Source organism: Natrix helvetica, assembly GCF_964273705.1.
Source record: "Natrix helvetica genome assembly, chromosome: 15".
Classification (NCBI taxonomy): Eukaryota; Metazoa; Chordata; class Lepidosauria; order Squamata; family Natricidae; genus Natrix; species Natrix helvetica.
In genome coordinates, this window is record NC_138565.1 from 9,900,860 (window position 1) to 9,922,710 (window position 21,851).

Genomic DNA, 21,851 nt, shown 5'->3' on the forward strand with positions numbered 1-21,851 from the left:
GTGCGCCTTCGGCGTTGTGTCATGCCGGCCCCATGACCACGGAGACATCTTCGGGCAGCGCTGGCTCTTCGGCTTTGAAACGGAGATGAGCAACGCCCCCTGGAGTCGGGAACGACTAGCACAGATGTGCGAGGGGAACCTTTACCTGCCTTTGCAAAGGGGGTGGAGTGGGGGCATCCCTTCGCTTCTTATTCCAGAAACCCAGGGCCATGGATTTAAATTCCTGGAAGGCAGAGTCCGGACATGCTACAAGCAGGGACCCCGAGGCATGGGGGTCACCTTCGGGGGGGATTGGGGTTGGGGTAGGAGTTGTTGAAGAGGGCATGCACAGGGATATTACTGCACTCCTTGGGAGAGAGCCCCACCAGCCCCCTCCCCTCCTCCTGGTGCTGCGAATGTGACGCCAGTCTGCTTCTCTCTCTCTCTCTCTCTCTCCCAGATCCCTGCCACAATGGGGGCTCCTGTTCTGACAGCGTGAACGGCTTCTCCTGCAACTGCCTGGCGGGCTTCCAGGGCCCCGAATGCCAGGAAGACGTGGACGAGTGTGCCAGCGACCCCTGCAAGAACGGGGCCAACTGCACGGACTGCGTGAACAGCTACACCTGTACCTGCCCGTCGGGCTTCAGTGGGATCCACTGTGAGCATAACACCCCAGACTGCACGGAGAGGTAAGTTGACCCAGGATGGGCCTTTCCAATCGTGACCATTTAAAGGTTCCAGAAATTCCCAGCCAGCCATGAACCCTGGGAGTTGAAGTCCACCCATCTTCAGCCTGTCGAGGCTGAGAAACATTGATCTGGGATGGGCCCGATGGATCCAAACAGACCCCTCCTGACCCTGGTCCTTCCGTTTCATCTAAGGTCCAGCATCTCTGAAGCCGGAGTGGGTGGGTGACTCTCCCTGCCATGGTAGTGATTTAAGAGCTGACCAGGTGCTACGATGATGCAATGATGTAATGATGAGCATGAGCCAGGAAGGTTTTCGGCTGTTATCCCTTTAGCAGCCTGTATAATAATAAGAAGCCCTGTTAGGGTGTCTTTCTCTCGCCGTGTTTTTTCCCCCTGCTGTAATTGCTGTTTGTTTGACTTCTGCCTATAGTACGTGTATGTATAGCATACGTTCTTTTGTAGATAAGACCAATATTTATTACGAACCTCTGTTTGCTGTTGTTGCTCCTGGGGTGTCTCACCTAGCAAAGCTGTGCGCACTCTTGACGCTCTCTTCCTCCCATCACTCAGCTCCTGCTTCAACGGGGCCACCTGTGTGGACGGCATCAACACCTTCACATGTGTCTGCCCACCTGGCTTCACTGGCATTTATTGTGAGCACGACATTAACGAGTGCGACTCCAGACCCTGCTTGAATGGTGGGACTTGCCAGGACAGCTACGGGACTTACAAATGCACCTGCCCGCAGGGGTACACTGGACTCAATTGCCAGGTAACCCTCAATTCTGCTTCCTGCTCCAGGTGGAATATTCGCTTTGGATTTTCAAGGAAGGGAGGCAGGCAGGCAGTCCTCATTTAGTGACCCCAATTGGTTCAGGCAATGTGGTAACTAAGCGAAGTGGTTGTTAGCTAGTCTCACTTCAGCTTTTCTTGTATGGACTTGCAAAGGTCACAAATGCAATAGTGAGAAATAAATAGGAATATAGAGTATAGCGTATAGAATAGAAAATAGAAAATAGAAGAGAAGAGAAATAGAATATAGAATAGTATAGAATATAAATGAGAGATGATAGAATATAGACCATAGACTATAGAATATAGACGATAGAATATAGAATGGTGCATGTAGAATATAGAATAGAATATAGACAATAGAATATAGATGATAGTTGATAGAATATAGAATATAGCATGTAGAATATAGAATAGAATAGAATAGAATAGAATAGGAATATGGAATGGAATTCTTTATTGGGCAAGGCTGATTGGACACACAAAGAATTTGTCTTTGGTGCATAAGCTCTCATTGTACATAAAAGCCATAAGTGATAAATCATGGTCAGTCATCATAAAAATACATTCAGTATAAATAATAAAATACTTAGAATGAACATGAATCGTACAAGGAAACCAAATAAAAGAGGACAGCTCCCACTTCCCGTCACCGTCAGCGTCTCTTGGGGACCGTCCTTCGCGGGGGGTTGCTCTCCACTTCCGCTTAGCCTATGGCAGCCCCAGCACCCGTGGGGGCAGCTCTTCCATCCCTTCACCCCATGCGCCGTCCTCTTCCCGCCTTCTCTGCAGAGCCTGGTCAACTGGTGCGATTCGTCTCCCTGTAAGAACGGAGGGAAGTGCTGGCAGATCAGCAATCACTACCGCTGCGAGTGCCCGAGCGGCTGGACCGGCCTGTACTGCGATGTTCCCAATGTCTCTTGCGAGGTGGCCGCACGACGGCAAGGTGGGTCCTCCTTCCTGACCTCGGGGGAACTTCCAGCAGACGCCTCCTTCCAGGATCCTCTGACCAGAAATCCAGCCAACTCCCCTTGAGGTCTTCTCCCTGGTGGGGGACTCTCCTGTATGGACCGTTTGGGCGAGAGGGGGGGGGGTGTCACTGGGCCTGAGACCACAAAAGGGCAAGGAACAAGAAAGGCTTGGGACCGGACACTTTGGCCAGGTTGTTTTGCTCCGATCCCCCCTTCCTGCCTGCCACACGTGTCCAATGGCTTCCCTCTTGCAGGACTGGACGTGGCCCGCCTGTGCAGAAACTCCGGCCTCTGCGTGGACAGGGGCAACACCCACTTCTGCCACTGCCAGCCTGGCTACACGGGCAGCTACTGTGAAGAGCAAGTGGACGAGTGCTCCCCCAACCCTTGCCAGAACGGGGCCACCTGCACGGACTATCTAGGCGGCTATTCCTGTGAGGTAGGCTTTCCCGCCCAGGATGGATGCGGGCCAGTGGGTTTTTGTGGCCGCCAGGCATGGGGGCCGCTTTCAGGAAAGCAGGATTTCAACCTGCTGCTACCCAGAGCCGGGTTGGGGAGGTGCCTTGCGAGGGACACAAGGCCCTTTCCAAGTGAGGTTCAGAGGCAGATGCCCTGGTCCTACCTGTGGCAGGAAAGCCTGGCTTTGCTGCTCACTGTGTCTCCACCTCCTCCTCCTCTTTCTTCTTCTTCTTTTCTTCTTATTCTTCTTCTTCTTCTTCTTCTTCTTCTTCTTCTTCTTCTTCTTCTTCTTCTTCTTCTTCTTCTTCTTCTTCTTCTTCTTCTTCTTCTCCTCAGAAGTGTTGTCTTTTCTTCTTGCTCAGAAGTGTCTTCACCTCCTCCTCCTTGCTAAGAAGTGTCTTCTTCTTCTTCTTGCTCAGAAGTGTCTTCTTCTTCTTGCTCAGAAGTGTCTTCTCCTCCTCCTCCTCCTTGCTAAGAAGTGTCTTCTTCTTCTCCTTCTTCTTCTCCTTCTCCTTGCTCAGAAATGTCTTCTTCTTCTTGCTCAGAAGTGTCGTCTTCTCCTCCTCTTCCTCCTCAGAAGTGTCTTCTCCTCCTCCTCTTCCTCCTCCTCCTCCTTGCTCAGAAGTGTCTTCTCCTCCTCCTCCTTGCTAAGAAATGTCTTCTTCTTCTTGCTCAGAAGTGTCTTCTTCTTCTGCTCAGAAGTGTCTCCTCCTCCTCCTCCTCCTCCTCCTCCTCCTCCTCCTCCTCCTCCTCCTCCTTGCTAAGAAGTGTCTTCTTCTTGCTCAGAAGTGTCTTCTCCTCCTCCTCCTCCTTGCTAAGAAGTGTCTTCTTCTCCTTCTTCTTCTCCTTCTCCTTGCTCAGAAATGTCTTCTTCTTCTTGCTCAGAAGTGTCTTCTTCTCCTCCTCCTCCTCAGAAGTGTCTTCTCCTCCTCCTCTTCCTCCTCCTCCTCCTTGCTCAGAAGTGTCTTCTTCTCAAAGTCTATTCCCCATGATCTTCACTTATCCTTACTGAACAGTTTCCATTATCTAATTAAACACTCCGTTCAATCTTGTCTATAGTTAGTTAATAATATCAGCTATTATAAACATCATATAAACATCACATTTGTAGCCATTGCCCTCTATTAATCATAATGTTTACTTATCCTAATTATTCAATATTCATTATTTAATTACAAACTTACTTCATCATTATTTACATATCTTCCTCAATTCTAAATTTCTAATTTCTGCTTCTGTTTTCTATCCATTGATAGGATAATTCCCAAGTTAAAAAGTATTCTGTTTCCCCCTTATCCTTAATTTTCAGTGTTTAATCTATCCATTTCAGCACATTCTAATATTTTCTTTATTACATTTTCCTCTGTAGGTATATTTTCATTTCACCCCCAATTTTGTGCACATACAATTCTCGCTGCTGTTTCCACAGGTAGAATTAAATATGAATTTATTTTATTATATTTCTCCGGTAAGAGGGAAAGTGTGTCTGCTTCTTCCTCTGCAGTGCGTGGCCGGCTACCACGGGCGAAATTGCTCGGAGGAGATCAAGGAATGTCTTTCTCAACCCTGCCAAAATGGCGGCACTTGCATTGATCTGCTCAACACCTACAAATGCTCTTGTCCCCGTGGAACTCAAGGTAGGAGGCTCCAGCAAGCCCAGCAGGGAGAGAGGATACTACACGGGTGGGATTGGGAAAGTTTTAGCAACTAGTTCTCTGCCCAGTTGCTGGGTGGCCGTGGCCATGGGGTGGGGGCGTAGCCTACTCGGCCTCCTCACGGTGGGGGTGGGAGAGTTTTCACCCTCCCCAGGATCCGTAGGCTTTCCTTGAGCCTCCAGGAGGGCGAAAACGGCCTCTCCCGGGCTCCAGAGGCCCTCCGGAAGCTGGAAATCGGCCCGTTTCTGGAGTTCCAGAACTTCCAAGTGGTGTGTTTTGCCTCTGTGTGGGCCCTGTACTTAACCTTGCGTGATGAACGGGCCATGTGGAGACTCCTGGGAGGGGCAGTTTGGGCGGGGCCAGCCAGTCCTTGCAACAACCAGTTCGGCGGACCAGTCCGAACCGGCTGAATCCCACACCTGGATCTGGAGCCTTGCTCAGCTTGGCTCAGCTACAAATCAGTTCCTGCAGGACTGAGTCAAAACTGTCAAACCGTCTCGGCCCCTTGGTTGTCATCATCCTCTTTGACTTCTTTTGGCCCTGCCCCTGTGTGGAAACCCGCTCGGTTTGGATCCCATTTCTGGGTTTGGCTTTTTGAAGATTGGGAAGGGAGAAGGGGCTAAGATGGAGGGGAGGGGGCTGCATCTTAGGAGTCTGGGTCTGTGTCCCCGATTTGGGAGAGCTGAAGTCTGTCTCCCTCTGATGGTGAGAGTTGGTCATGCACCTTTTCAAAATTGGACAATTTATTTGTCCGAGATGGTTATGAGGGGGTTGGACTAGGAGACCCTCAAGGTCCCTTCCAGCCCCATGATCCTGTCAATTAATTTGGTTTCCTCCACTGAGGTTCCAGTAACACATAAAGGCTGTAGAGGAAACAAATTGAATGAGATGGTAGCCTTGAGTCGAACGGAATAATATAAGAGAGCAGCTGATTTTATTTGATATACAAAGAAAAGTTGGGTTGGACCTAACTTGTATTTGGATGGGAGACTACCAGGGGATCCCAGGGATGTAGGCAAGAGCTGAGGTGGCGCAGTGGTTAGAGTACAGGACTGCAGGCTCCTTCTGCTGCCTGCCGGCTGCCTGCAATTTGGCAGTTCAAATCTCACCAGGCTCAAAGTTGACCCAGCCTTCCTGTAAGGGTTCCAAATAGCATCCAAAATTAAATCAGAGTCCAAGGCAAAGGATTGCTCAAAGTTCCACTTTATTAAGAGAGCCAAGTTGGCACATCTGGGAAAACCCGAATCTGAAAACTTCCCTGTTTTCCTCACCCAGTTGAAAGTTCAAGATCTTTCCCCCCACACACCCACAAGTCCATCCCACGGTCCAATCTCTCACTGCCACGCTGGCAGTTCCACCCATCCAGTTCCAGGTGCAAAGACAAAGGATGACCTTGGCTTTCCAGAAAGAATTTTGTTATGGCTACATATCATCTAACTCCTCCCATTTCCCCACCATAGAGAATGCATAGTAGAATAATAGAAAGTGTGGCAGGCCAAAGACCCAAAAGAAAAGATGGCCGCAGGACTGACACTTCCGTTCTTCCGAGGTCTGTAAAATGAGGACCCAGATTGTTGGGGGCTGACTCTGTAAACCGCTTAGAGAGGGCTGGAAAGTACTGTGAAGCGGTATATAAATGCTATTGCTATCCCGGAAAAAAGCAAGGGGAATGCACTTCTCCATTGCCACCAAAAAGGCATGGAAAAATCGTTGGGCCAGCTTGGGCTCATTCTGGACAATCGGCCACTTACACTTGGTATTCAAGCTGAAAGACTTCAGCTCCCAGAATTCTGCTGGATGGAGAATCCTGGGAGTTGAAGGCCCCCCACCCTGAAGTTGCTGAGGCAGAGAAAACAGGACATTCCTCGGCTCTCCCAAAATAGGGAGGCTGTGAGTTCGTTTTACGGGGTGACCAGCCTCGAAAATGAAGCAGTGCATAAATAAATGGGGAGGGTCCTGCCCGACTCGGTGAACTGATTGGCTCCCCCCACCCCCAGGCGTTCACTGCGAGATCAACATTGACGACTGCAGCCCTGCCACCGACTCCCGGACCCAGACCCCCAAGTGCTTCAACCAAGGAAGGTGCATTGACAAGGTGGGGGGCTACAGCTGCATCTGCCTGCCGGGCTTCGTTGGGGAGCGCTGCGAGGGGGACGTCAACGAATGCCTCTCGAACCCCTGCGACCAGCGGGGGACCCAGAACTGTGTGCAACGAGTCAACGATTACAAGTGTGAATGCCGCCCGGGATACACAGGTGAGGGCCAAGTGGGATCTCGGAGGCCTGGAGGTGGAGTTGGACTAAAGAAGTTGGGGTCTGGACAGGAGGGCAGCATCTTCCCTCCCTCCTTTCCTTCCTTCCTTCCTTCCTTCCTTCTTTCCTTCCTTCCTTCCTAATTCCTTTCTTCCTTCTTCCTTCTCATTTCCTTCCTTTCCTCTCATTCTCATTTTCTTCCTTCTTTACTCTCATTCTCAATTCCTTTCTTCCTTCTCATTTCCTTCCTTCCTTCTTTCCTTCCTTCCTCTCATTCTCATTTCCTTCCTTCCTTCTTTCCTTCCTTCCTCTCATTCTCATTTTCTTCCTTCCTTCCTCTCATTCTCAATTCCTTCCTTCCTCTCACTCTCATTTTCTTCCTTCTCATTTCCTTTCTTATTTATTATTTATTTATTATTCGTATTTATAGACCGCCCCCTCTCCCGAAAGGGACTCGGGGCGGTGTACAGTCACTAAAATGCATTATAAAATATATACATAAAACAGTTAAATAATTCTTCCTCTCATTCTCATTTTCTTCCTTCTTTCCTCTCATTCTCAATTCCTTCCTTCTTCCTTCCTTATCATTTCGTTCCTTCCTCTCATTCTCATTGTTTTCCTTCCTTCCCTCCCTCCTTCCTTCCTTCCTCTCATTCTCATTTCCTTTCTTCCATCCTCCCTTCTTCCTTCTTCCTTCTTCCTTCTTCATTCTCATTTTCTTCCTTCCTCTCATTCTCATTTTCTTCCTTTCTTCCTTTCATTCTCCTTTTCTTCCTTCTTTCCTTCCTTCTTGTCATTCTCATTTCCTTCCTTTCTTCCTTTCATTCTCCTTTTCTTCCTTCTTTCCTTCCTTCTTGTCATTCTCATTTCCTTCCTTCCATCCTTCCTTCCTCATTCTCATTCCCTCCCTCCCTCCCTCCCTCCTTCCTTTCTTCCTTCCTTCCTTTCATTGTCATTTCTTTCCTCCTTTCCTTTCTTCCTTCCTTCCTTCCCTCCCTCACTCCCTTTCCCCTTTCCTTCCCCTTCCTGAAGGCAGCTCCCACCAGTTCTTCAACGGGGAGGAAGTTCATTGCGCTCAGTAACCAGCAGAACAAAGGGAAACAAGAAAAAGTTTCCAAACTTTCATCACAACACCAACACGGTGCTGGCCCATTTCCACGAAAGCTTCCAAGCCCCAAGGGAGCCAGGCCCGCTCTTCATCTGGAACGGCCGAGGAGAGAGCTTGGCCCCCAAATTCACTCTGAAGCCCCCCTTTTTTCCTCTCCTTCCAGGACGGCGCTGTGAAGCGGTATTCAATGGCTGCCAGAGCAGGCCCTGCAAGAACGGAGGCACCTGCGCCGTGGCCAGCAACACGAAACAGGGCTACATCTGCAAGTGTCCTCTGGTAAGTGGCCGGCAGGTGTCTGGTCAGAACGCAAAAGGGGGGAGGGGGTTTCAAGCAGGATGCTGAAGTCCCCCCTTCTTCCTGGAGCTCTGCCCCCGCCCCCTCCAGTCCGGGAGCTCCTTCCTTCCCTTCTGAGCGGCGTCTTCTTCTTCCCCTCTCAGGGCTTGGATGGCGCCACGTGTGAAAACAACCTGCAGAGCTGCGGGATGCTGCGCTGCCTGAACGGCGGCACCTGCCTTCCCACCTCCAGGCAGTCCAGGTGCCTTTGCGCGCCGGGCTTCACCGGTCCCGAGTGCCAGTTCCCCTCGCATAGCCCGTGCCACTCCAGCCCCTGTGCCAACGAGGGCACCTGCCAGTTCACCCCGGAGCCGCCCCACTACCGCTGCCTTTGCCCCGTCAACTTCAACGGCCTCAACTGCAACATCCTGGACTTCGAATTCCCGGGGGGCCCCGGCCAGGACATCACCCCTCCCCTGGTGGAGGAGAAGTGCGAAATCCCCGGCTGCCCCAGCTTAGCCGGCAACAAGATCTGCGACGCCAAATGCAACAACCACGCCTGCGGATGGGACGGCGGGGACTGTTCGCTCAACTTCAACGACCCCTGGAAGAATTGCACCCAGGCCCTGCAATGTTGGAACTACTTCAACGACGGCAAATGCGACGTCCAGTGCAACAACAGCGGTTGCCTCTATGACGGCTTTGACTGCCAGAAGGTAGAGCTGCAGTGCAAGTAAGTGGCATGTGGCGTCCCTCTCCTCTGCTCCGCTGGGCTTAGCCGGTTCAAAGGGGCTTGCTTCCTTGTATGATTTAGAATAACAGAGTTGGAAGGGACCTTGGAGGTCTTCTAGTCCAGCCCTCTGCTCAGGCAGGAAACCCTACAGCACTTCAGACAAAAGGGTTATCCAACCTCTTCTTAAAAACGTCTACCATTGGAGCATTCACAACTTCTGGAGGCAATTTGTGTGTTTTCTGTAACTTTTCTGTGTTTAACATTTTTATAGAGTTATAAAGTATTGTAAAATGCAAAAAAGTAAATAGAAAAGCTTTTGGGGAGTGGGGAGGAAGAGAAGTGAGGAAAGAAAAGAAGACGAAGCATAGACTTCTGACTTTCTCTGTTGCAGTAAAATAAGGCATTAACATCAAATCACAACTTTCTGCTTCTTGGTATGACCCACCGCGGTTTTTAAATCTTTTTCTGTCTTTTCACTCAAAAGTTTCAAGCTTTTTTGTTGTCCTGCGCTCCCACCCCCTTGCGTTCATTGCAAATTTTGAAACGGCCCCCCCCTCTTCTTGGCCCCCGATGATGAAACAGGGTGCAGGTACAGTATAGGTGGTACCTTGCTCAATAGTAGTAACTGTGAAAGGGATTTTGGAGTCCTAGTGGACAACCATTTAAATAGGAGCCAGCCGTGTGCAGCAACATCCAAAAAAGCCAACACAGTTCTAGGCTGCATCAACAGAGGGATGGAATCAAGATCACGTGAAGTGTTAATACCACTTTATAAGGCCTTGGTAAGGCCACACTTGGAATACGGCATTCAGGTTTGGTCACCATGATGTAGAAAAGATGTGGAGACTCTAGAAAGAGTGCAGAGAAGAGCAACAAAGAGGATTAGGGGACTGGAGACTAAAACATATGAAGAACGGTTGCAGGAACTGGGTATGTCTATTTTAATGAAAAGAAGGACCAGGGGAGACATGATAGCAGTCTTCCAATATCTCAGGGGTTGCCCCAAAGAAGAGGGAGTCAAACTATTCTCCAAAGCACCTCAGGGTAGAACAAGAAGCAATGGGTGGAAACTAATCAAGGAGAGAAGCAACTTAGAACTAAGGATAAATTTCCTGACAGTTAGAACCAATGGAACAACTTGCCTCCAGAAGTTGTGAATGCTCCAACAGTGAAAGTTTTTAAGAAGATGTTGGATAACCATTTATTATTATTATTATTATTTATTCACATTTCTAAACTGCCCCCTCTCCCAAAAAGGGACTCGGGGCGGTGTACAGTCCACAATAAATCACAGATAAAATACAAATATAAATAGAACTATAAATATATGTATGTATGTGGAGGAGGTTAAAATTAAGAGTACTGTACAGAAGAATAAATATGAGGCTAAGAGCCCTAAAAACAATTAAAACTAAAACATTACCCTTAAAATAACCAGATGAGAATATACTACCAGGAGTTCATAGATGTAACATTTATAATCATGCCAGGCCAGCTAGTCGGAACAGGTGAGTCTTCAATTTTTGTCGGAAGGAGCGGAAGTCCGAGGTGGTTCTAATGTCGGGGGGGAGGTCATTCCAGAGGGTTGGGCCCATCACAGAGAAGGCTCTACTCCTTGGCGCCGCCCGCTGGCACTTGGAGAAGCCCCTCCCTGTGAGAGCGGATTGGCTGCAGGGATGTATGTGGGAGGATGCGATCCCGCAAGTAACTAGGTCCTGAGCCATGGAGCGCTTTAAAGATAGTAATCAGGACCTTGAAACGCACCCGAAAAACCACAGGTAGCCAGTGCAGCTCGCGCAGGAGCGGTGTTACGTGGGAGTATCTAGACCTCCCCATGATAACCCGCGCGGCCGCGTTCTGGACTAGCTGCAGTCTCCGGGCGCATCCCAAGGGAAGCCCCATGTAGAGAGCATTACAGTAATCTAGGCGAGACGTCACCAGCGCATGAGTGACCGTGCGTAGGGCATCCCGGTCCAGTAGGGAGAGTCCCTTTCGGGAGAGGGGGCGGTCTATAAATATGAATAATAAATAAATAAAATAAATAGGGGGCGCAATTGGCGCACCAGGCGAACCTGGTGGAACGCCCCCCTTGCCACGGCTGCCACATGGTCATCCATTGACAGCCGGGCATCTAGGAGGACGCCCAAATTGCGCGCCCGTTCCACAGGGGGCAGTAGCTTGTCCCCTATGGCCAGCGATGGAGTCAGCTGGCTGAACCGAGGTGCCGGAAGCCACAGCCACTCAGTCTTGGAGGGGTTGAGTTTGAGTCTGTTGTCCCCCATCCAGACCCCGACGGCTTCCAGACACCGGGACATCACTGCGACAGCCTCGTTGGGGTGGTTTGGGGTTGAAATGTACAGCTGCGTATCATCAGCGTACAGATGGTATTCAACCCCAAAACCACGGATGATCTCCCCCAGCGGCTTCACGTATGCATTGAACAGAAGGGGCGAGAGAACCGACCCCTGTGGCACCCCACAAGAGAGTGGCCTCGGGGTCGATCTCTGCCCCCCTGTCAACACATATTGCATCCGGCCAGAGAGGTAAGAGTCGAACCACCGTAACACGGTGCCTCCGACTCCCATCCCCTCCAGCCGGCGCAGAAGGATACCATGGTCGATGGTATCAAAAGCCGCTGAGAGATCTAATAGGACCAGGATAGAGGAACAATTTGTCTGTAGTGTTGTAGGGTTTTCTGTCTAGGCTGGACTAGAAGACCTCCAAGGTCCCTTCCAACTCTGTTATTCTACTCTATTCTACATTCTATTCTATTCTACTCTACTCTATTCTATTCTATTCTGCACTCTTTTCTGCATTCTATTCTACTCTATTCTACTCTACTCTATTCTATTCTGCATTCTATTCTATTCTACTCTTCTCTACTCTAATTCTGTTCTCCTCCACTTCCATTCTCCTCTCCTCGGGTGTGACAGCAGACGGCCTAGGTGTGCCCAGATGACCTCTGACCTTGAAAGGGTCCCGTGGGCCTCACTTGTTTCTCCCTCCATCTTGGCAGCCCTCTCTATGACCAGTACTGCAAGGACCACTTTTCCGACGGCAACTGTGACAAGGGCTGCAACAGCGCCGAGTGCGAATGGGACGGCCTCGACTGCGCCAACCATGTGCCCGAGAGGCTGGCTGACGGCACCCTGGTGCTGGTGGTGCTGATCAGCCCCGACATCCTGAGGAACAACTCGCTGAACTTCCTGCGGGAGCTCAGCCGGGTCCTGCACACCAACGTGGTCTTCAAGAGGGACGCCAAGGGAGAGCCCATGATCTTCCCGTATTTTGGGAATCCGGAAGAACTGAAGAAGCACCGCATCAGGAGGTCGCTGGGCGGCTGGGCGGACGTGTCTGAAATGGTGCTCACCGTGAAGGAAGCCGTCCACGCGAGGCTCAGCCGGAGGCCAAAGAGGGAGCTGGACCAGGTGGAAATCTACGGGTAAGCAGGAGTGAACTGAGGCGACTACAGCGTGTGTGCGTGTGTGTGTATTTAGAGGTCATTGAGACCCAGGCATAAAGCGTTGAGGGACTTTGCGTTGTGTGTCCCCTGCCCATTTGGAAGGACAAAGCTAGCTGGTCGGATCAGTTGGGGTGAACAGAAGTTGGGACCAGAGAGAAGAATATTCTGAGAATATCCAAGGAGAATTCTGTACAGGTTCTCAGTCATCCAGGGGCTTTTTTTCAAGAGGCAGCTGGACTTCCTTGTGTGTTTTTTTCTTTTGAAGACGTTTCGTTTCCCATCCAAGAAGCTTCTTCAGCTCCGCCTTCCCCACAGAGCAGTGGGGAAATGGAAGGATTTATACTCCTTGCAGAGAGCTGGTCGTTTGCATCCTTTTTAGAGGGTCCTTGAGGCCACTTGGAGGTTTATCTACATGGCTACAGGAATCTCTACAGACTTTTAGCTACACAATTTGGGATGAAGACCCTTGGAATGGGGTGGGAGAAGGAACAGAGGGAAAAATTGCAGACTACAGAAACCATTTGCACCACTCAGGTGGCCCCGAGGACACAGAGAAACCTCCAAGTGGCCTCAATGACCCTCTAAAATGATGCAAATGACCAGTTCTGTCTGCAAGGAGTATAAATCCTTCCCTTCCCCCCACTATCCTGTCAGAGCTGAAGAAGCTTCTTGGGTGAGAAGTGAAACAACTTCAAAGGAAAACCAGAAAGTCCAGTTGCCTCCTGAAAAAGCCCCCGTGGGGACATCCAAGGAGAAAAGCCCAAGGGCCGGGGCTGAATACCTCTTACTCAGCACAACCCATTTGATCCTCGACTTACGGCCAGAATTAAGCCCCAAATTTCTATTGCTAAGCTAGGATGTTAAGTGAGTTTTGCCCCATTTGATGTCCTTTCATGCTGCAGTTGTTAAGTCAATCACAGCAGTTGTTGAATGAGTAGGATGTTTGTTAAATGAACCTGGCCTTCCTTTTGACTTTGCTTGTTAGAAAATGGCCAAAGGGATCACGTGACCCCAGGACAGTGTGCGACCGTCATAAATATGAACCACGCCGGCTACCATGTGCCTGCATTTTAATCACGCGACTTTGAACGGCCAGTAAACGAACTGTTGTAAGTCTGGCAAAGCTGGGCCAGGCCGCAGTTGGATTCGCACCAAGTCCTTGCGCTGAAGGGCCGAGAGGTCTCCTTCCAGCTGGAATCATCATTATTTAACGGCCCTGTAATCCCTTGCGGGGTGGAGTCGGGGCAACGGAATGGAGCTAGCAGAGCGTTTACTGGCCCGATGCCCTCCCCGTTGCCAATGCGGTGTTATATTCTGCAGATATATTCTCAACGTGCCCAGAGAGAGAAATATCTGCCTCTACCTAGGATCAAATTCACAAGCCTCCTGCTTGTGAGGCAAGAGCTCCACCTCTGGGCAAATTGCACCACTCCTCCTTCCCACCGGAATGGTCCCGCTTATGTCTGCACATTCTCCCTTCCCCAAACCTGCAGGTCCATCGTTCACCTGGAAATCGACAACCGCCAGTGCATCCAGGCCTCTTCCCAGTGCTTCCAAAGCACCAACGACGTAGCGGCATTCCTGGGCGCCTTGGCCTCCAGCGGCAACTTGGACATTCCCTACAAGATCGAAGCTGTGAAAAGTAAGATATTCTGACCCAAACACAACAATCCCTCTGGAGTTAACAGATTCCTTTATTAGGAGCGGCAGCAAAAAGTTTTATCTCACAGGCTAATGGAAGATGAATAGATCACACCTATTCATCTCCACCCCCTGCCTTTGATCCCCAGAGCTAGCAGCAGTAACTTCCGTCCCAAGGACCGGCCCATAGATTTCCACTGCTCTCCTCTCCTCTGCCTTCTGTGCATCCGTGCGTCAACTGTTCCTCCTCTTCCTCGTCAGCCACCTCCAGGCCTGGGGACTGTTGACTCTCCATCTAGGGGCTGACAGACGGCCCAGGTTCCCCTCTGCCTCTCTCTCTCTCCCTCTGCCAGCTCCATTCCCTCTTCCCCCTTGGAGCTCTCAGGTTGCCTTGATGCTGACCTTCACTCCCATGTCTCCTCCTCCTCCTCCTCCTCCTCTGATTCGGCTGCTGGAGGGGCCGGCGGCCAACAGGCCACAGCAAAAGCAGGCTCTGTTTACCATCCCTTCTGGGACTGGCCTTGAAAGCCACTGAGCCTAGGGAGGGAGGGAGATTGTGACCCCAATCAGGAAAAGGTGAGAGGTAAATTTGTAACGGCACTAGGGAACATAAGGCAAAGATATTGATGATTTAAGGTGTGTACACTGTACCTGTGCGTGCCTGTACTCTTTGCAAAGCAGTAAATAAAATTGCCGTTGTTTTCTCTTGGGAGTTTTGGCTGGTGATGGTTTATTTCCAGACTAGGCAACAAAACCCACACCAATTCTTTCCCCTCTCTAAACGTACAACCACAATTTCTTTCCTAAATTGCTGCGGTCACGAGCCAAGTTGCGTGCCTCATTCTAGGAAGGTTGTCGAGTGAATCACCACCATTGTTAAGCGAATCACGCTGTCATTAAGCGAAACAGGCTGTGATGAAGCAACCCAACGGAGGCTTTTGGCCTGAAATTGAACACAGAATGTCGCGCCAGTCATAATACCAGCTGGTTACCAAGGGACCAAATTGTGATCACGTGACCCCAGGGATGTTGCGATGGTCGTAAGTGCGGGAAGTCGCTTTATCCAAGGCCGTTGTAACTTTGGACCATTATTAAACCTACGGCCATAAGTCGAGGACTTGCCTGTAATTGACCTGGTGGGGAAAATAAAACCTTTTCACCCTCCTACATTTGTCAAAACTCTGGAGAAAAGGAGTGAAGAGATTGGACTGCCATTTGTCAGAAGTAGCGTAGGATCTCTTGCTTGAGCGGGGGGTTGGTCTAGATGACCTATAACAGTGATGGCGAACCTATGGCACGCGGAGCCATTTGTCAGGGCACGCGAGGCGCTGGCCAGCTGAGTTCACCCTTTTTTAAAGCCATTTTTCGCCCTCCCCAGGCTCCAGAGGCTTTATAGGAGCCTGGGGAGGGCGAAAAGAGCCTCCGGAGGCATCATGAGCTTCCCTGAAGCCTCCGGAGTGCAAAAAATGGCCATACGGGCAAACCGGAAGTTCGGGAACGGACTTCCTGTTTGCTTGGAGGGTCATTTTGACTGCACTCCGGAGGTGCCTGAAGCCTTCGGAGCGCTTAAAACCACCCTCTGACTTCCGGTTTGCTCAGAGGGTCGTTTTGATTGTTCCGGAGGCTTCAGGGAAGCCTCCTGAAGGTCCCTGAAGCCTCCGGAGGGCTTCCGGAGGGGAGGCGGGGGAGGCTGTTTTTGCCCTACCCATACTTCTATAAAGCCTCTGGAGTCTGGGGAGGGCAAAAAAAGCATGCAAAAAGGGGGGGTCGCACCTGTAGTGCGCGCATGCGCACTCGGGGGGTCGCGCATTGCATTATGGGTGCAGTACGCCTGCACATGACCCCCCTGCGCTCCCCCCACTTATGGCAGGCGAGCCAAAAAAGATTCGCCATCGCTGCCCTATAAGGTCTCTTCCAACTTTGTTAATCTGTGAAAGCAGCGTCATTTGGGGTAATTTTCCCACCAGTTTCCCAATAACAAAACTTGTTTGGCTTCTAATCTTACAGAATGTGGGCAGGCCAATGCTCCTCAGCATTGCCATTGAGGTGCGGACTTCAACTCCCAGAATCCCCTCGCTGCCCATGCTAGCTGGGAAATTCTGGGAGTTGAAATCCACAGTTCTTCAAATTAGCAAGGTTGAAAAATAACGGATTAAGTTAATAATGGATTTTATAGTTTGGGGCTAATTCCGCCAGAGGCAGCTCAATAGGCTTCTCGAGTCAAAAGACAGGCCTCAAATACACATATGTGCCCTGCATGCCTAATGTATGACATACAAGCCCATTCTAAAACGTGCCCCCCCCCAAAAGCTTTAAAATACTCAAAAATTGCAGGGAAGAGTCCCTTATATGCGATGAATGGGATGCCTTTTAACAAGAAAGTCCCGTTCCCTTGCTCTTTTGTGAGAGGGGGGGGGGCGGAAAATCAAGTTTTCTCTCCCCTCCGGAATTTATTTCAAAATAATTATTGCTAGGACGGGAGGGAGGGAATTTGGGGGGGTGGTGGTGAAGCTGTCCCAGACCTTGTAATCGATCCGTGACATGTGAAGAGCTGAAGTGAGCGCCTCTCAAATCCTCCTCAATCCTTTGGACTTAACCGCTCAATGTGGATCCAATGATTTGAAATGAGCTAATCCTTTTTCTCCTAAAGGAATGAAAGCTGTTTTTTTCTTCCCCTTCTCCTCCTCCTCCTCTTCCTCCTCCTCCTCCTCCTCCCCTTCCTCCTCCTGGGGAGCTGGATAGGGAGGGGGGGGACGAGCGGTGGGTCTGCTTGGACTTCAGTTCGCCCGTCCTCCTGCTGGGGTGCACCTTCTCTTCGTCTCATCCCGTTCCTCCTGGCTTTTTGCATCCCAGGTGAAACGGCAGATTCCCCCAGGAGCAGCCAGTGGTATCCTATGTATGTGGTGGTACCTTCCCTCTTCCTGCTCTGCTGCATTGGCATCGGTGTTTTGGCAAGTCGCAAGCGGCGCAGGGAACATGGGCAGCTCTGGTTTCCTGAAGGCTTCAAAGTGACCGAATCCAGTAAGAAGAAGCGCCGGGAGCCACTGGGAGAGGATTCCGTGGGGCTGAAGTGAGTACTCCCCCCTCCCCTCCCCCCCATCTTTCCCCTTGCAGGGATCTTGAGACAGAGGTTGGGATCTTGGCAGTGGCGTAGCGTGGGTTGTCAGCACCCGGGGCAAGGCAAGTAATTTGCGCCCCCTAACCCATGGATTTTAGCACTCGAGTCTCTTCCACTAGATTAGTTAAAGAAACCCTTACCCCCTAAGCACAGTGGGCGACGACCCGGCGGCTCGGATCGGATTCGCAGCCAGCACTGCAGTGAGAGAGAGTGAGTGATCCAGGCAGGGGCAGAGAGCTGCAAGTGCGAGCGCGCCCCCCCCAGATGTTGCGCCCGGTGCGGCCGCCCCCCCTGCACCCCCCACGCTATGCCACTGGATCTTGGGACCCGATCCTTTGACCGATCATTCGCTCTCTGTCTGTTTCCCGCAAATAGCATAGCGGGGATCCTCTAACTCTTGTCCCAATGGGGCTGAAGAGGGATGGGGGTTGATTTGTTTAGAGAATTTTTTTTTAAAAAGCACGTGAAGGGAGCACGGCAGCGGTGGCTGATTAACCCCAATTTAGCATGTTGAAAGGAATTCACCGTGGTGGGATTTTTTTCCATGTTTGCGCCATGCCAGCTTTGACTTCCACTTAGCAAAAGAGAAACTCAGCTGGGACAGATCTTTTGTTTATTTATTTAGAAATTTTACATTGCCGGCCACCCGCGCTCAAGGCCGCTTACAAGGACATTAAAAACACCTTATCAAAGAAATAATAATAAAATATTATGTTATTTACGTGACGTTTCCAGGCATTTGGCATTTTGGCTTCCTTTTTTCAACCCAGGGGAAATAGAGAGCAGTAATAGTTTTGTGCCCCTCTGCGGGACAAATTGTAGGAAATACACCGAGGCCGCCTTCTTGGCCCTGGGTGGAGGGCATCTGTTGGAAGCGGTGTGTGGGTCTATCATTGATTGTGCTTTGCTTTGACTTCATTTCCTCTCAGTGGGGGTGTCATGCGTAAATTTCAGGAGGTCTGAATATGGGTGGGCTCAAACATCTCAGCTTTATTTTCACTGGCTTCTAAAGTAGACTTCAGCTTTCCATTCAAGAATGATCGCAGGTGGCAAAGTAATGGGTTATATTTTATGGTTCTCTCAGGCTCTCCACATTAGCTTCTCTCTTTTTTAAGTGTCTACAGAAGCACGTATATTATTTGATATTTTTAACACCTGAGCCCCATTCGTAAGACAGCCGACGTGCATTTTATGTTAGGTATTTTAGTACGTTCTCCTGGGAAAAAAATCATCCAACGATAGTACATTTTTTAAAAGCAAGGTTGTTTTTTTTTTAAAAGGAGATAAAAACTTTTTACAAGATCCCCAAAAGGGTCAATTTGTGGAAGGTGATGAAGGAAACCTTTTTATTCTCCAGCTCATAACTCTGGAGGGAGCATTCAGTGTTAGACCAAATAGACCGATTTTGTGTAACAAACTGAGAATATACACAAGCGCATCGCCCAAACCGTTCCATTTCTAGAAAGTCTGACATTCATTTTAATTCCTTGCTATTTTTTAAAAAAACTTAGTTTGACTTCCATAGAAAGTCTCCAAAACTACTGAATTTTAGGAAGTGGGTGGGTGGGGGGGTCACACCCCCGGCATGGTCGAAATGCTAGAATAATGGGAAGAGGTCTTTTTATTTAGTTTGTCTAGTCGTCTTTACTCCACTTTGTTTTGTGGACAGCAATTGCCATTTGTCGGCCGACTGTTTTCCCCCTGTGGATTTAATTCCTTGCCCCTTTCTTGCCCCCGCTGTTTCCCCCAACCCTTTGTCCTCCAGACCCCTGAAAAACGCTTCGAATGGGACTCTGATGGACGACAACCAGAACGAGTGGGAAGACGAAGAGGCACTCCACACCAAGAAATTCCGAGTAAGCTCCCCAGGGATGCTTAGCTTCTGGCCAGATTGTTTTTTTCCTTTCTCTCTGCTTCTCATTCAGTTTGGATTTTGGGCACTTGGGATTTCTGTCAAAGAAGACAAGAATTTCATAGAAGCAGCGTGCAATTCGCCTGTGATATATATTACAGCTTAATGCAGTGACTAACGCCGTCCCCGCCTTACTAAAACTCAACCAAGAACGACACTGGAGCCCGATTAATTCTTGCTAATTCTTCACCGATTGCTTAAAGGACCCCCCCCCCTTCCGTGGTGCAGCTCTCTGCCCCATTTTCTGCAGACCCAGCTCCCCAAACACCACAAACCCCCTGTAGTTAATTCAAAGATTCCTTTATAAGGAGCGCCGGCCAAAAGTTTCTCTCTCAACGCAGGCTAGCAAGTCCATCCTTCTGCAAGATGAATAGTTTCAGGAAGCTCTCTGAACATCTGCATCTGCAGCTTTTTTTAAAAAAAAAAAGATTATTTTTTATTTTCATAACAAATAACCACATGCATGCTATTACATATATTGCTAACATCATATTGTATTATTAAATGTTTACATCAATTCATCTTAGCCCAATTACGATTACTTGCTCTTCTGCTCTCCATACACCATATTTGTGCCTTATCCATCACTTTCTTCTCCCTCTCTCCTCCCCCTCCCTACCTCCTTTCTTCCCTCTGTCATCCTTCTCTACTTCCCCTTCCTCTCTCCTCTTTCCACTCCTCCTTTCTCTCCTCCTCTTCCCACCCACTTGCCCTCTCTCCTATCCCTCTCTTCTTCCCTTACCTCTCTCCTCTACTTTCCATTCTTCATCTCATTTACTTGGTGTATTTCAGCTTCTGAGCGAGCTCCATTTTCTGTTGATGGCATTTATAATTCCTTTTCAATATACATATTTAATTTTAACATATATCTTCCTCCTTTATTTTAAAGAAATAGAACAAGAAAGTATACATATATAGTCATGGGGTACCACAGCTTTATGGATCGATTTCAAACATCCCAAAACCACTTCTTCGACCCTGTGATTCTTCTTTTTCTTTCTCCTCCTCTGTCCCCTTCCTTCTCCAGTTTTCCCCCTAGATGTCGGGCCACAAAGCCAACGTCTAAGTAATAGGTTCGAATCTCCAAAGGCGTAGCTCCACGTTGGCCTTCCTCTGAGAACGAGTGTTTTGCAGGACAGGGGAACGGAGGCAGCCCTGGTGGGTGGATCTACCCCTGACTTCTCCCCCCCCCCCTCTCTTCCCAGGGGGAGGAACAGGTCATGCTGCCCGATGACCAGACTGACCACCGGCAGTGGACGCAGCAGCACCTGGACGCAGCCGACTTGCGCATTTCCTCCATGGCCCCCACCCCTCCCCAGGGGGAGATTGACGCCGACTGCATGGACGTCAACGTTCGAGGCCCAGGTAGGGTGTGAACCGTTGGGCTTTTGGCGCACGAGTGAATGACGGGCGACTGCAAGATCCAGGCCATAACCTGGATTCTGGAAAAGATTTTCCCCCCCTTCCCCAAACTCCAGGTGGCCCCACCCCTGGCTCTTGTTTGGTTGCATTTCATAGGTTTTTTTTACAGCTTTATTGATTAGCCTACAGGCCAGTGATGTCTGGCCTTTTTGTCCTTGCGTGCCCACATCCACAATGCAATGTGCCTAACCCCCCTTTGCATGTGCCTCCCTGAAGCCTCCTGTGTTGCCAGGGGAAAAATTTCACCCTGAGCTAACGAGGTCTTAGACCGACAGCTTTCCAAACAGCATATCTTCAAGAAGCGAAAGTAAGATCCAGTAACAAGTCCTAATGAAAACAAAACTTTTAATATGAAAATAAGAAAATAAACGAATCTATCTAATTGTTACATTTTGGCAAGAGCAGTTTGTCGCCCACCTTCTTGGCAGACGAACAGAAGAAAGAAAGTAAAGAAGTCTCTGGAAAGTTAAGAAGCATGCGCAGTAAATCATTGTCAGATAAGAAAAACTTCTCTACAGTATAACTCATAATAGAAGCTCAAAGTAGACAAACCAAATAACGTAGTGACATCCTGAAACCAAAAATGGGGAGTGAAGGGACACGCTGCACGTCCCTGTGCTCCCTCTCCGCCTCCCCCACATGCAGGGCAGAGACCTGAAAATCAGCTGGTGGGCGGGAGGTGCGCCTGCGTGCACGGTGGAGCTGAGTTGGGTGACGGCTCTCGTGCCTGCGGAGAGGGCTATGCGTTCCACCTGTGGCCACCTAGGCTCATCCCCACAGCTAGAGGCCATATCAAAGCAGGAGGTTCAAACACATGTCACCAATGGAATCCTATACAAACAATCTAAAGAGTAGGGTAAAATAGCATTGTTATCGGATAAGATAACGATATAAATTAATACATAATTATGTGAAATGGAATAAAGTGACATAAAATTATATTTCGGTGTCACCTTTACCATCTACCCCAATCTGTCCCACGCATGCAGATCTCAGCCGAACCATTTTGTGCCGTGTACAATGTTATTTCCAGGTTCTGGCCTCACGATGCTGCATTTCATAAAACACAATCCAAATGAAGATAAAGACAGCAGGGAAACGGGGAAGGAGGGAAAGAATAACGAAGTGGCAACGGCCAACTTTTTTCAGCCCAGCAGAATAAAAATGTCAAAGCCTCAACTTTTTAATTTTTCCATACTTAGCGTATACTAGCCATTTCTATAACAACAAATCTATCTGATCAGAACATCCTAAAGTCAAACTTTCAAAGTCCAGAAGGAGTTTCTAAGCGGGAAGAAGAATAGATGTCTTATTTTTTTTATTACTAAAAGAGTTGATTTGCCCATATCCGCCTCTTCCACCCAGCCTCCCTTCCATTTCGGGG

General features: G+C 49.4%; 1 protein-coding gene across 3 annotated transcripts in view; it reads left to right on the forward strand.

The window, feature by feature from the left end:
- NOTCH1 (notch receptor 1) overlaps positions 1-21,851 on the forward strand; it is a 111,174-nt gene that overhangs the window by 81,326 nt on the left and 7,997 nt on the right. For all 3 annotated transcript variants that reach the window (XM_081967464.1, XM_081967465.1, XM_081967463.1), the window contains 13 exons: positions 440-668; positions 1,239-1,440; positions 2,253-2,406; positions 2,686-2,870; positions 4,395-4,527; positions 6,543-6,800; positions 8,069-8,181; positions 8,343-8,911; positions 11,928-12,353; positions 13,868-14,016; positions 16,869-17,085; positions 18,899-18,989; positions 20,251-20,410. In XM_081967464.1, the coding sequence (XP_081823590.1) occupies positions 440-668; positions 1,239-1,440; positions 2,253-2,406; positions 2,686-2,870; positions 4,395-4,527; positions 6,543-6,800; positions 8,069-8,181; positions 8,343-8,911; positions 11,928-12,353; positions 13,868-14,016; positions 16,869-17,085; positions 18,899-18,989; positions 20,251-20,410 (2,886 nt within the window). The remainder of the gene's footprint in view (positions 1-439; positions 669-1,238; positions 1,441-2,252; positions 2,407-2,685; positions 2,871-4,394; positions 4,528-6,542; positions 6,801-8,068; positions 8,182-8,342; positions 8,912-11,927; positions 12,354-13,867; positions 14,017-16,868; positions 17,086-18,898; positions 18,990-20,250; positions 20,411-21,851) is intronic.